Raw genomic sequence first — 16,664 nt, 5'->3', positions numbered from 1 at the left:
AAGAGTAAGCGAGGCATCCACGGTGCTCCTATTGGCCCGATAGGCAAATTGCAGGGGTCAATGGATGTCTCATTTTGAGATAACAATTCCTTACACAATATGCGCTCCATACATTTGCAAAGAACTGATGTGAGTGCAATCGGGCGAAAGTTTTTGAACATTCTCTTTATATTCATTCTGTGCATCTTTTATCTTTCGTTTTACTGTTTAATTTAACTCTTTTTTTACTTTCTGCTGATCATTCTGCAAGAAAGCAATTTTCTTCATATTTGAATCATGTTTCAAATCTTTGTTAATCCATGGCATATTTTTTGGGTAGACTCCAATGCTCCCTCTAATTTATTTTCTCAGCATAAATTAGAGGGAGGATTGGAGTCTACCCAAAAAATATGCCATGGATTAACAAAGATTTGAAACATGAACAAAACTTTTCTCTTTTGGGCGGACATTTTGGTCACCTCAGAAAAAACATTGCTTATACCAGATACAGGTACAGCATTCGTAAACACACACACACACACACACACACACACACACACACACACACACACACACACACACACACACACACACACACACACACACACACACACACAAAAAGTGGTTTCATCATGCAGTTATAACTTTTAACTTGAATGTGCCATTTCTATTTTATTTAACCCTTGATGTAACTTAGTGATATATCATTTTTCAGAAGTCAAATTAAACACATTTTGTTTTGACTGAGATTCTTTTTCTTTTTTAAACACTGTTAACTGTACAAATTGACGTAGCAGGTTATTGTATCATTCAACAATTCATAATTACTACAAAAGTCATCATGATTAAAAAATAAGTCCCATTCAGTACACTGAAAACAGCCTCTTAGCTCTTCTGTTGGGTCTCTGGACCACGTTTGAACCTGCTGAACGGCAGGCTTAATCCTCTTTAATAGCTGCCTATATAATAACATGCCTGATAGCATCACTGCCTGATCACATCACTGTTGTAATATGCCTGATAACATCACTGATGACAACATTATGTAGTTAATCTTAGTGTATTTTATAGAACCATGATATTCAGCTCAAAGTTATGGTGTGCAAGCACATGCCATCTGCGAAACCACCATTTTCACGCCACTTGGCCCAAGGGGTATCATGGATCTGTTAGAGGGTACCAGAGGCAGTCCTGATTAATACAAAATAAGACATGACCAAAGGATTAAAACAATTTTTTTTAAAGGATTTTTTTTCATATAATAGTAAATGCTATTGCTAAAAATGCTAACCAAGGCTGTAACCACGTCTTGAACATTGGGGGACCAATTTTTTTTTTTTTTTTTTATAAAGCAAAAAGAAACAGAACAGTGATTGAAATTCTAGGCCTAATTCTATTTGGGATATAATCCTTTTGAGACTATTTGCAAACAATATTTGCGTCAAATATATTATTAGTCCCGAGATAATTTGCATTAGTGGATAAATACATAGATTTGCTGTTGAGAATCGCGTTCCCTGGTGGTATAATGGTATAATTGTTGTAAACCATGTAAAAGGTTTCAAGTTGTAATCTACCCTCAAATATATACAATTTTCTTCATTAAAATAAAAAATTTTCGTCAATGATTGTATATTAAGAACAGGGACAGGTTTGTGTGCATTTTGTTTTGTGATTTAGTCTCTCTCCGCAACAACATTAATTGATAGATTGACGCGCTTGTCTGTTTGAAGACCATACACGAGCCAAAAGAGCACATAAACCCCGCCTACTTTGATTTGATTGGCCATCTCAATCATTTTGACACTGATGAGCACCATTAGACATGAGGCCAATTTTTTAAAAACTTTTAAACCTTTTTGTCATCCTAACATACAGAGCGCTATATGAAGTGCAGCAGAGCAATGCAAACATTTCAAATATTGGGGAAGACAATTTGGCCATTTCTAATAAATTTTGGTTGTGTGTGTGTGTGTGTGTGTGGGGGGGGGGGGGGGGGGGGGTTGTCTATGGTGGTTACGGCCCTGGTTCAAACTGCTGCTACAAACACCTACTTCATTAGTTGTCACACTTCAACCCAAATTCAAATATTTTTGGGGTTATTATTTTTTATTTACAAAAGGCAGTACAAATAATAATATATATATATATATATATATACAGTCTTGTTAAAAATAATAGCAGTACAATGTGACTAACCAGAATAATCAAGGTTTTTAGTATATTTTTTATTGCTACGTGGCAAACAAGTTACCAGTAGGTTCAGTAGATTGTCAGAAAACAAACAAGACCCAGCATTCATGATATGCACGCTCTTAAGGCTGTGCAATTGGGCAATTAGTTGAAAGGGGTGTGTTCAAAAAAATAGCAGTGTCTACCTTTGACTGTACAAACTCAAAACTATTTTGTACAAACATTTTTTTTCTTCTGGGATTTAGCAATCCTGTGAATCACTAAACTAATATTTAGTTGTATGACCACAGTTTTTTAAAACTGCTTGACATCTGTGTGGCATGGAGTCAACCAACTTGTGGCACCTCTCAGCTGTTATTCCACTCCATGATTCTTTAACAACATTCCACAATTCATTCACATTTCTTGGTTTTGCTTCAGAAACAGCATTTTTGATATCACCCCACAAGTTCTCAATTGGATTAAGGTCTGGAGATTGGGCTGGCCACTCCATAACATTAATTTTGTTGGTTTGGAACCAAGACTTTGCCCGTTTACTAGTGTGTTTTGGGTCATTGTCTTGTTGAAACAACCATTTCAAGGGCATGTCCTCTTCAGCATAGGGCAACATGACCTCTTCAAGTATTTTAACATATGCAAACTGATCCATGATCCCTGGTATGCGATAAATAGGCCCAACACCATAGTAGGAGAAACATGCCCATATCATGATGCTTGCACCTCCATGCTTCACTGTCTTCACTGTGTACTGTGGCTTGAATTAGGGCTGGGCGATATGGCCCAAAAAAAAAATCCCCGATTTTTTCACCAAAAATTCGATTTACGATTTAAAACGATTTTTTCCCCCTCCTACTTAAAATCAGTCTGCAGATGACAAAGAAATTGTTCAAAACAAGTTTTAACTTTATTTTGTTTAGGTAAAATTAAATATTTGCAGCTTGGTAGAAGTGCCACCTGGGGTGCAAAACTTTCAGCATGTGAATAACCCCCGACTATTCTACAGTATAAATGGGCACCATATCTTTTGCAATATACAGTATACATATCAAAGGTTTATGAATTGATATGCAGATAAAAATTAACTTTTATTAACAACAGTAATGTGCAAAAAAAGTATAGGGAAAATTTAAATGTAGCCTAATGCTCTTATTAAATATAGATTAGCATTGTTTTTCAATAGTCTCACACTGAACTGATCGACAGCTTCAGTGATTATTAAAGGAGCTCTTTGCTTTACTGTAATTTAGTCACAATTTGAAGAAAAGTTTAGTTTTTCCTGAGACTGTGACTTCGTACTTTCCATACATTAGGGGGTTAAAATCGCTAATAAATCAATAAGTGCTCTTCTGCTGGTTATAGTGGTGGGCATTTCATATCTTTTTTAAAATAAAAATGCTACAAAATGGATTACACATTTAAAAAAAATAAACTAAAAAAAACATTCGACTATTTCTTTCACACGACCCCTTTAATTTTACAAACCATCACATTAAAAATAACATTACAATCGGATATCTAGAGCTTTGAAGTGCTGGAAATAAGTGTGAAGCTCTTGAAAACCATTGGAAAGTGCTTGAATTTCAATCTCAAAAGGTTGTACGAATCCTGAGATAAATAATGACAACAACAACATTAAATCCATGTGGTTTTACTACAGTACAATCGTGGTAAATGTTGGTGTTTTGTGACTGAAACCCCTGACCTTCGCTCAGCTCTGTTTGATCTGATATCTGTGGTTTATAACAGAATTCTGCGCCGACCGCTTCCACTAGATCACAGTAGCAATGGTGTGTTGATTTAAACGGTCTCTCACTGGATCACCAGCGCTGTGTATCGTGTCTGTCACGAGATTGGCCCGTGTGTGAGCTCGCGCTGCGTTCGTGTCAGCGCAGCTTTAAATGAGTATAGCGCCTACCGCGGTTCCGTTCAGACTTCAAACACACTTTGCAGCGGGGTATTGTTAATTGTTCTGTGAAAAACTGAACCAATTACGAATGACACGGTATGTTGTTAGACGCGATCCTTGTTGTTTGTGTACCTCTGTGGCAAACGTGCGCGGGGAGGGCTGAGCCATTACCGGAGCTCAGAGGGGAGCGTCGGCGGATTTGAAAGAGAAAACCGATTTTCATTCACAAAAATCGTCGTAAACTAAAAACTCGAATTAATTCATAAAATCGATTTATCGCCCAGCCCTAGCTTGAATTCAGAGTTTGGGGGTCGTCTCACAAACTGCCTGTGGCCCTTGGACCCAAAAAGAACAATTTTACTCTCAGCAGTCCACAAAATGTTCCTCCATTTCTCTTTAGGCCAGTTGGTGTGTTCTTTGGCATATTGTAACCTCTTCTGCACATGCCTTTTTTTTAACAGAGGGACTTTGCGGGGGATTCTTGAAAATAGATTAGCTTCACACAGACGTCTTCTAACTGTCACAGTACTTACAGGTAACTCCAGACTGTCTTTGATCATCCTGGAGGTGATCATTGGCTGAGCCTTTGCCATTCTGGTTATTCTTCTATCCATTTTGATGGTTGTCTTCCGTTTTCTTCCACGTCTCTCTGGTTTTGCTCTCCATTTTAAGGCATTGGAGATCATTTTAGCTGAACAGCCTATCATTTTTTGCACCTCTTTATAGGTTTTCCCCTCTCTAATCAACTTTTTAATCAAAGTACGCTGTTCTTCTGAACAATGTCTTGAACGACCCATTTTCCTCAGCTTTCAAATGCATGTTCAACAAGTGTTGGCTTCATCCTTAAATAGGGGCCACCTGATTCACACCTGTTTCTTCACAAAATTGATGACCTCAGTGATTGAATGCCACACTGCTATTTTTTTGAACACACCCCTTTCAACTAATTCAACTAATTGCCCAATTGCACAGCCTTAAGAGCGTGCATATCATGAATGCTGGGTCTCATTTGTTTTCTGAGAATCTACTGAACCTACTGGTATCTTGTTTGCCACGTAGCAATAAAAAAATATACGAAAAACCTTGATTATTCTGGTTAGTCACATTGTACTGCTATTATTTTGAACAAGACTGTGTGTATATATATATATATATATACATATATATATATATATATATATATATATATATATATATATATATATATATATATACTGTATATATGTATATGTGTATATATATATATATATATATATATATATATATATATATATATATATATATTACCACTTAAATTATGTTTCTTTAATAATAACAGTAATACAGCCATTAATGTAATACTAATTACTAAAAAAAAATTACTTAGAGGAAGACTTTTTTTCAAATGAAGGTAAAAAGAACGAATTTCTTTTTGCATTACAGTAGGGAGAATTGGTGCATAAATGTGCTTAAACGCACAACACATTTACAGCTAAAAGTTCTTCATATAATAGTATGCTAGTCAAAATCAAAGCATAAATATAGTAATAAAATATTGTGGCAGTGTGACAATAATGTCATGTTCTTCGGCATTTTTATTATTGTTCAAAACATTCCATTTTTACTAATGGCGATATGACAGGTATCAGAAAATGTCTGATTCAAACTCTCATCACACACACTCTAAAGTGTTTCTAACTGCTAGGCCACATCTCTGACTACAAATCATCATTAACCCAAAGATTCATAATTTCCATAACAGAAATCAAGCTTAACCACGCTCTCGAGCTCCAATTGACCCAGCCAAACAGCTTATCTGAGTTAAAACAGCACACAATCAAAACATGGATTGACAGCAGACCACAAACATCTGTTGCTGCTTGCAGCTGATGTTTTGAAACGTATAAATCAATAGGATGATCAGTAAATCACACTCGGAACTGTCACAATATTATGCATTAGTCTGAGGGAAGTCAGAGGGGCCGAGGCTTTCGTTGAAGCAGCATGAAATGCCTGCTCGTATCTGCATGCGAAATGTAATTATGGAATCACCCAAGTGAGCTGGGCCACACATCTGCCACAGCATCTGGCAGGGCTCTCATCTCGAGTCGCCCGCTCCGCTCCGTACAATTCAAATTCCATGCCTACAAGCACATTAACGCAGATTACAAAGCGCTCAATCTCTACTTAAGGTTCATTCTCCGCTCAGGGGACAATAGAGGAGATTTGTGTCTTTTAATTTTGCAGATAGCTGTGCGTTAGTCTCAAATGAGATGCGTTTGCATGAAAGGCTGCCAACAGTTTCCAGGTTTCGGAAAGATGGATGAAAGCCGATGCGTTACTGTAGGCGGCAACACAGATTTTGCCATTTATTCGTGAATTGAAGCAGACAAAATTTCTTCTGAATCACGAATGCATGAAAGCTTGGTTAATTGCCGATCATCAGTTTAAACTTCAGGATAAAAAGATCACCGGCACTGTAGGAGAGCAAAACATCCTTTTCTGTCAGTCTGCTAATCGGGAATTTTTATCCCTAGAAAATTGAATGATAAGATGTAGTGCTAAATAATATGTTCAGAGCACATTACACTCCCAAATCAAAATAAATATACTTTTTATACTAGAAAATGTATTTAAATCAACATAAATTAAATTCAGTACATCAAATACTACCATGATGTATAAATACTATATGAAAACTTTCCATACCCTTGCATGCAAGTTTAAAATATTTAAAAAAATATATATTTTAGAACGCATCACCTTAATATTATAAACCTTTATAATGATCTTTTTAGCTAATCTATAATGCACAATGGGTGCCGCCATGTTAGTTTGCACCACGATTCAGAGAATTTTATAAGTATGATTTATAACGCGTCAATTCATCCTTCTGATGAATTGACGCTTCTCCCAAAATACACTGAAGTAAGTAGCCCATGAAGTGGGAGAAGATATACATCTTAACTATATGCTTGACTATATCTTAAAATCGTATCCCGTTTGCATGCTGTGTAATCTCCAGGCTAATTACAAAGAAAAAGTAGGAGAGAGGCAGAGGGAGAGATCTGCTGGTACTTTAAGTGTGTTGGTTGGGGTGGACAGACAGGTAGGAGGCAAGCCAGCGCGGGCTGTGAGCCTGCTACTCTGACACGTCCTGCTGTGGCTCAGCAGTGAACTAAGACAGCCCATCACTTCACTGTCAGCACTCTGACCCCCCTCTCTCTCTCGCCATTGGACCCCCCACCCTCCATGCCTGGACCCCCTCTCTTCTCTGTGAGTGATGGCCTGAATGATGACTCTGACCCTAAACCCTGGACCGACCCAGAGTCTCACCAGCCTCACACAGTCATTCTCTCAAAGCCAGATGCAATGAATGATAGCTCATGTTCTTTAGAAAGAACTCCAGCCAGTTTTACAGCATGCAGTCATGATGAATATTACAAGTAATAGATAAACAAGACATTTTTTGGTTTAGGATTTGTTCACGCAAAAAGTGTCCCCCCCACCCCCGTAATAAACAGTAATCTGATAAAACCTGAACTAACATTGCCTGTCATAAAAAGGTAAAATTATCCGATATTTTAAAATCAGAATATAACTAAAGTAGAAAATATATATTTTCTTTCGTTTTGTGACACATCTTTGTGAAATTGATCGAAAAAGGAGAATTTGGTTTTATCCATTGGTTTGATTGGACATATTTTTGCCATATGTCACCAGAGAGAAGTTTGTCGTTATACTGGAAGATAGTATAGTATACAAGTATACTTTATGTAGTATTATACTAATATCAATGTACTATACTTGTAAGTGTACTATTGAAATACTACTTTAAATTGACTTTTAGTATATAAAAGTATACTTAAGTAAACTGTTGAGTACAAGTGAACTTATGGGTATACTTGGAGTTTACTAGTTAAATACACTTTGAAGTATAGAAGTAAACTTTGAAGTAAACTACTAATTTACCAGTTTTATACTGCAGCTATACTTGTAAATTTTCTTTAAGTGAACCACATATTTATAGTTTACTATTTATATATTATTTTTGCTCTAAGTATAGTACAGTTAAAGGTATTTTTCAAGTATAAAAAATAATACCTAAATAGGAACACTTTCCACGACAGCGTTTGAAAAAAAGTTGCAAGCATTTTATTCATGCATTCTTTTTTATCAACACTTGAATGTGGGTAAGTTTCATTAAAAAGCAACATTTCAACAAAAAGTCCATTAATACCCCCAAAGCTTGCACAGACCTAAAGCTCTTCTTGGGATGGCGTTTAATATGTAACGTTAGGCAGTTTTGATTTATATGCTATATAATGTTTCTGCTTCTTCTTTGTCTGTGTTTTGAAACAGAGATTTATACTCTTTCAGAAGATGCGTAATAGCGCCCCCCTGCATAACAGTGAAAACTTGGATTGCTGGAAAATTCCATCAATGGCGGGGAAAGAGTAAAGTAGATTTAAAGTAAATTCCTATGTACACTACCAACACAAATTCACACATACTAAGAATTAGGAATATATTATTTTCTTTATAAATCAATATTTATTAATAAGACACATAATTTTTTTTTGAAAAAAGTATTTATTAGACTACTCATTAAAACGAGTAAAAAACTACAAAACCAAGTATACTTAGAATACTTCGTTATTTGATTTTCTACCAGTATAAGAGAGAAACAAGAAACAATTCCAATGGTCTGCAGGGTTCTTCTTTATGATGTCATTTCCTTTTTTTGTGACTTATTTTAAAACATTTTAAACTTTACACGCTTCTTTGACCCTGATCTTCATTATAGAAAAAGCATATTACTTTCATTCATATATATATATATATATATATATATATATATATATATATATATACAGTGCCTTGCGAAAGTATTCGGCCCCATTGAACTTTGCGACCTTTTGCCACATTTCAGGCTTCAAACATAAAGATATAAAACTGTAATATTTTGTGAAGAATCAACAAGTGGGACACAGTCAGGAAGTGGAATGAAATTTATTGGATGTTTCAAACTTTTTTAACAAATCAAAAACTGTAAAATTGGGCATGCAAAATTATTCGGCCCCCTTAAGTTAATACTTTGTAGCGCCACCTTTTGCTGCGATTACAGCTGTAAGTCGCTCGGGGTATGTCTCTATCAGTTTTGCACATCGAGAGACTGACACTTTTGCCCATTCCTCCTTGAAGAACAGCTCGAGCTCAGTGAGGTTGGATGGAGAGCGTTTGTGAACAGCAGTTTTCAGTTCTTTCCACAGATTCTCGATTGGATTCAGTTTTTATGGATATCTTTAAGAAATGGCTTTCTTCTTGCCACTCTTCCATAAAGGTAAGATTTGTGCAGTATACGACTGATTGTTGTCCTATGGACAGAGTCTCCCACCTCAGCTGTAGATCTCTGCAGTTCATCCAGAGTGATCATGGGCCTCTTGGCTGCATCTCTGATCAGTCTTCTCCTTGTATGAGCTGAAAGTTTAGAGGGACGGCCAGGTCTTGGTAGATTTGCAGTGGTCTGATACTCCTTCCATTTCAATATTATTGCTTGCACAATGCTCCTTGGGATGTTTAAAGTTTGGGAAATCTTTATGTATCCAAATCTGGCTTTAAACTTCTCCACAACAGTATCTCGACCTGCCTGGTGTGTTCCTTGTTCTTCATGATGCTCTCTGCGCTTTAAACGGACCTCTGAGACTATCACAGTGCAGGTGCATTTATACGGAGACTTGATTACACACAGGTGGATTCTATTTATCATCCTTAGTCATTTTGGTCAACATTGGATCATTCAGAGATCCTCACTGAACTTCTGGAGAGAGTTTGCTGCACTGAAAGTAAAGGGGCCGAATAATTTTGCACGCCCAATTTTTCAGTTTTTGATTTGTTAAAAAAGTTTTAAATATCAAATAAATTTCATTCCACTTCAAGATTGTGTCCCACTTGTTGTCGATTCTTCACAAAAAAATTACAGTTTTATATCTTTATGTTTGAAGCCTGAAATGGGGCAAAAGGTCGCAAAGTTCAAGCGGGCCAAATACTTTCGCAAGGCACTGTATGTATATATATATATATATATATATATATATATATATATATATATATATATATATATATATATATATATATATATATATAAATTATGTTAGGGAAAAATAGATCCAAACATGTAGTTGATAATATCATCTCTTACACCCTTCTGGCATGGGAAAAAGTTTTCCAAAAAACAGGGTTATGAAGAAAGGTTTTATTTTCATATTTTCCCTGTCTCTACTCATTAGCAAGCTTTACCGCTCTTCTTCATTCTTTCCCTCCTCAGTGGCGTATACTCTCCCTTGCATATGGCTTCACTCTGTGAAGAGGACGTCCCGCCGTCAGCGTGCCTCATTCTCTTTGGCGCATGTTGGCTGGGCTCCACGGTGGAGTTGAAGCCAAGACCTGTCTAGATAGCCCATCAAAAAGCACTCTGTGAGCCCACGCTCAGAGATTCTGTGCTTCTGTCAAGTTCTTCATTACAAGTCTCATTATCTAATAAAAGAACGCCAAATTAGATGTATTTACAGGTCAAGAAAATGAAGAAGAATGCCTCTGAGACTCACATCTAATATGTTGTTTTTAGCCAGGTGCTACATCGTAATCTGAGTGAAAGCTTTTCTATAACCCATCACCAAGGCCATCTTTTGCGTCCCTCTACGAGCGTTAGCAGTGGGATGTTGTTTCATGCCCACATGTCCGGTAGCTATAAAGCTGGGTGCTGCTTTTTCACCGCGGGTTCAAACTTAGGGAGTAATCAGATCAGCCAACTAGGGCTTTTTCTAATCGCCCTGATGGAAAAGCGTCGTTTTTCGGAAGCAGGAGTCAGCAGCAGGGTGAGTTATTGTGAAGTGATGGACTACCTCGGACCAGGAGCAATCAAAGAGATAGCCCTTGCATCTCCAAATTACTGCTGCCCATGTCTCAGATTCATCAACAGGGTGCTGGTGGCGATGCCGGCCAGAAGGCTTCGTAAAGTTGTGGGCCCACACACACACACACACACACACACACACACACACACGATAGAACGAAGCACTCAGAATTATTTGTAGAAATGAAACCTCTGTAGCAGAAGACTGGATCAGTGCCTTCACCTTTTCCCACTCACTGAAATTAAATGACATTTATTTTCTGTGGCAACAATGCATGGGAAATGTTTCAAAATGGCTGATTCCGGGAGCGATGCGATGAGGTGGCTGTCTGCTCGGCCTGTATGCGTTGATTGATGGAAGTGAAGTAAGAATCCGCGTGTGACATCGGTAAGTGCGTAAACTAATGGAGGAATTTCATTAGTCTCTTTTCCAGGATCAAAATCGTTGCTGTTAAAGAATTTTTTTCATCAACACAGCGGATATTAAGTGCAAAAAGCAATTGTGCGTAATACAAATAGCATGTAATTATGCTAAGGGGACGAGATGTTTTTACTCTGAATGCAGCACCAAATGTTTTCTTCACCCCATCTCACCTTCGTACTTTCTGAACCAGACAAACAAATGATGCATAATTGGATATTTCATTTAATGTATTTATTGATTCTGTCTGTTTTCCACTCGGCTATCTCATACAATATTACCAGCGTTGGAGTACAGTTGTCCAAACTTGTCAAAGACGTGGCAGGTGGTGAAGACCGTCTTGAAGGGCTGAAATGATAAGCACATTGATTGGATGTCAACAGTTTGAAAAAAAAAAAGTTTTACACTCAGCAGAGATGGTGCAATTATTAGTTTTCCATTTAACACACACACACACACACACACACACACACACACACACACACACACACACACACACACACACACACACACACACACACACACACACACATACATACTTCCAAAGAAAGATGTTATAGCTCAGTTCACATTTCTCAGTTATCAACTCAATTGGAGTTAACTTTTGGGGTCAGTAAGATTACTATACAGGTTATTACAACTATTACAGGATTCAGTAACGCTTTAGTTTAGTGTCCATTTCTCACTATTTACTAGTTGCTTATTAGCATGCATATTACTAGGATATTGGCTGTTTATTAGTACTTCTATAGCTCATATTAATACCTTATTCTGCATGACCTACTTAATTCCTACCCAATACATATATTTAACAACTACCTAATTAACTATTAATAAGCAGTAATTAGGAGTTTATTGAGGCACAAGTTATAGTTAATAATGAGAAACTTTTAATTTAATTCACTTTTAGTTTAATTCACCGAAATTCAATTTGGCCAACTGAAAAATGTAGATGCGATCAGTAACTAGAAAATGTTCAATAGGAGACCTGATTTTTTTTTTTTTTACAGTGCACCAAATAAAAATATAATATAATGAGTTATTAAGCTGTAAATTCAGCTTTGCTGTCACAGGAATAAATAGCATTTTTAAATAGTAAAAAAAATCAGAAAACAGTTATTTTTCAACAGTTATAGTATTTGACAATATATTATATAAAATTAGGTGAATTCTGTTAGGTCATATTGAAATCTGACTTTTGATAACACTATTTGAGACACTATTTGAGAATAATTGAGATCTATTCTGAAATTATAGAGTAGTCAGATTACTAAACTCTTTTACCTACAAGAAAAATATGGGGTTGTCTCAGTTTTTTCTCACAATAATCTTTTTGCTGTCTAAAAAAGTGAAACATTCAAGAGATCCCATATGTGATTTTCTTTCTTAAAGGCTCATATACGATTTTAAATTTGAGCTCAAGACGTGGCCTGGTGAGTAGCGCTCAGGCACCAATGATACGAGTATATCTGAATAAATCGCATACAAAACATTCATCTATCCATCCATTTTCCAAACCGTTTGTCTAATGTTAGGTCGTCATCACAAGCATCACATTTTATTACAAAGTTTTACAGTGTAAAAGTTTATTCAGTTCATCAACTGTCCACTAGCTCTCACTACAAGTATTTTATTGTGATTAGCAAAAGCGAATATGATTGTATCTCCAAAAAGAAACTCAAAAATCTCTCTTCCCTGATGCCTGGATGACCACGCCAACCTCACAGTAGGTGCTGTGACTAGCAATGGCTCTTCATCACTGCTATAATACATTCTCGCAGTCATCCAGTTAATGATGAATACATGAGCCACAACAAATCCTGCCCTCTTTTTTTGCAGCACTGCACAAAATATCTGCGTCAGATATTTTTAGTTGGACTGAATTCAGCGTTTGCTAGTGGCCTAGTTGCTGCAGCAGCACAGGCTGTCTTGGAGCATCTCTAAGAGCACACTGGCTCTCAGTGACCCCCCCTAGAGGCTGACCCGGTCTAAAACACGCTACCTTCTTCTCCACAACCGCTTAATGCAAGAGCTGTGTTGGAATCGAAATAACGGACTGGAGTAAGAATGGGAAGAGGAAAGGGAGGTTGGAAGGAAGGCGATTTAATTATATATTTCATTTTTTTAAGACTAAAAAAAGCCGAAGTTGAGCAAGGACAAACTAATGTCATAGACTGGGGCGCTGACTGTTTCCCTCTGGCAGGCATGCATGTGATCCCTCTGTCAGTCAGCGTACGCCACCATGACAATCATCTGTGTGTCTTGGCCTCGGGAAACGCTGCAGCTAGCTGTCCTTGTAAACAGCCCTCCACACTAACTCTAACAACTGCACAAGAAACACAAAAGGACATCATCTCCAAAGCGGAAAATAGATTCATTCACATCGTTCACTATGCAAGAAAAAAAACAATAAAAAAATAACTTCAGAAATGTGATTATTGCAAAAACTTTGATTTCTGTCCCACAACAAGGCTCAGTGTGTAGACGCATAATTAGATGACTAATGACTGGTGATGGTTGGCGAGATGATAAGGATCTTACTGTAGCCCGATATTGTTTTATCGTTGATCGAGTATAGAGTATTTCAGAATTGTAGTATTGATTTATAAACCAACCTATTTCTTTTAACATTAACAAATGGTCTTAATTGGAATCACCAAGACACATTTCTAAAGTGCCCTCAGTCCCTTTGAATATATAAAATTAATCTCTCCTCTACTCTGGTGTTCTTATTTGTCACGTCAACCTGTTCTCTTAAAATAGCTGTAGCCCATGTTCTTTGTTATCTTTCACCTCAGACTGCGTTTCATTTAACAGCTAAATAACAGCAGTGGAACAACAGCGGACTTCAGATAAGCACTCAGGGCACTTAGACACTTTTTAGCCCATGGAACCCATATTTTAACCAAGCATTTGTTACCTCTCTCGCCAACATTACCCAATAAAAACAGACAAGGGATAAAAAAATATGAGATTGATTTATTTGCTCCAATGTTCTTCGGAATGAAGCTTTTCTATTTTTTCCCCCTTCACAACTGAAACCAATTAGCACAGCTAGCACTTGTAGTGCAGAAGGTAGGTCAGCCCGGAGTAATAAAAAAGTATTGACTTTTCTCTGACTGTAAGCAGGCTGAAAGGGGTGCCGCGGCCTTGTCGTACATGAAAAGAGCTCCATTAATTTCACTTATTTCAAGAAGGGCCCCTGTCAAGTCCTAATGCGTCCAATGCACTTTTCGCATTCATACACGCTGACATCTTAGCTGGGCCTCAGCCGGAATGAGTTTACATTATTTTAGCTAGTGAGAAGTTGACGGCGTAATTCCCACTGCACAGCTCTATACAGGGCGGTAGGGAAATGGCAGAGGACTCTTTCATACGTGGCTACTCCTGACCAGGCCTGGTAGCAAAAGGGGGCACTGCCCCCTTAGATCTGATTTGGTCCCCTCGAAACCCTTAGTGTACGTTCACACTGTGTGATTAGAACATTCAGTGCATCACATGATCAGTGGATAAATTCAAATGTGCTTTCGTGCTTCGGCTGGCGATGAGCCAGAGACAGACACGCTCAGTGCTTTTCATATACCTGAAATATTCCATGTTTTCAGCCACATAATGTTTTATAGTTTGTTACACAGTGCCTATGGAAGTGGCAATAATGATCCTTTCAATTATAATTTAACATTGTGTTTTTATTCATATCAGATACACATTGAGTTAGTAACTATAAAGTTTAGGCTACTCTATTCTCCTAGTTCACCTGCCACTTTTACACACACACACACACAGAAAAATCTCTAGCTTTAAAACATGCAAATTACTCCCTCATAAAAAAACTGAATACCACATGCATAAAAAAACTAATTGATATGTAGGATGAAAACGAGCATCATTAAAAATACATTTGTAGTTTAACATGGTTTCAGGCAACAAGCAATACTATATGCAAATATTAATCAGATATGGGGTCCCTACAGCTCACAATATTACTATTATTATTTGAATAGTTACCTTGGGTAAAAAGCCCCCCCACTTTTTTTTTTTACCCCCTTTATATATTTGCAAAACTTTATATATTTGTGCACTTTAAAAACTTGACAATTCCACAGCTTATTTTTTTCAATTACACATGAAGTCTTTTTACTTAACAATTTAAGGCAACTTTTTAAAAGTGAATTCAACTGATTTTTTTACAGTGTGTTATTAATGTAAAATACTAAATCAACTATTCTATTTAAAATTAAATTTTTATCTTGCCCCAAGGGTCTAATCTTTTTACTTTAAAATAAAAACAATAACTTTTACTCCACAAACCTAAAAACCATAATGTGTCCACACATTCATCATTAACAAAGACAGAAAAAAACATAGTAATAATTGATATTCAACATAATACAATGTCTTAGATTACTATTTTCCAGAACACAAAGTTAGATCAATGAACCTCAAAACTGTGTCAGCCGACTAAATCTTACAAATGTTGATATTCAAATGAAATGACAAAAATAGTGTAGACATTTATCAAAAGTGCTGAGATGAGTGTGTGTCAACTATAATATGTACATATAAATACACGCGTTTGCTTCTGTGAAATGTGGGGACATTCCATAGGCGTAATGGTTTTTATGCTGTACAAACCGTATTTTCTATCCCCTTACACTGCCCCTAGCCCTAAACCTACCCATCACAGGAAACATTCAGCATTTTTACTTTCTCAAAAAACTCATCCTGTATGATTAATCTCTCTCTCTCTCTCTCTCTCTCTCTCTCTCTCTCTCTCTCTCTCTCTCTCTCTCTCTCTCTCTCTCTCGCTCTCTCTCTACATATAGATAGATAGATAGATAGATAGATAGATAGATAGATAGATAGATAGATAGATAGATAGAATTTTGTGGATAATCACTGTACTCTATCAACAGAATACATTATGTGAATCCCCAATACATTATCATGCTCTTCAGAATGCTGTAAATATAACAATTAAGTCAGTAAAAATCATAAATTTGATATAATCAAGCTATTTCAGATGACATGACCCCAATATGGCTCTCAATCAGCTAACACACACAGACAATTTCAGTATGATTAACTGACAATACCAGAATGATGCATTTTTGGCGCAGTTACGTAATATTGTGTGGCTAAAGTAATCCTTCTGTATCTATTGAAGAGACCTAGTGCATTCAATCTAAATGAGATTCCTGCTTGGCTATTACCTGCAACAATCTCATATAATTGGCACGTGAACACAACTCCATGTCCTTGGATGCTAA

The 16,664-nt window shown here is 36.8% G+C and overlaps 1 protein-coding gene across 1 annotated transcript in view; it reads right to left on the bottom strand.

Annotated features, from left to right (window-relative positions):
• Window positions 1-11,607: 11,607 nt before the first annotated feature.
• spata17 (spermatogenesis associated 17) overlaps window positions 11,608-16,664 on the bottom strand; it is a 42,297-nt gene continuing 37,240 nt past the window's right edge. The window contains exon 10 of the mRNA XM_067454544.1: window positions 11,608-11,742. Coding sequence (XP_067310645.1) covers window positions 11,662-11,742 — 81 coding nt within the window. The 3' untranslated portion in view covers window positions 11,608-11,661. The remainder of the gene's footprint in view (window positions 11,743-16,664) is intronic.

This window comes from Pseudorasbora parva, chromosome 10, assembly GCF_024679245.1.
Source record: "Pseudorasbora parva isolate DD20220531a chromosome 10, ASM2467924v1, whole genome shotgun sequence".
NCBI classification, from domain to species: domain Eukaryota; kingdom Metazoa; phylum Chordata; class Actinopteri; order Cypriniformes; family Gobionidae; genus Pseudorasbora; species Pseudorasbora parva.
This window is presented reverse-complemented; position numbering and strand designations above follow the sequence as displayed.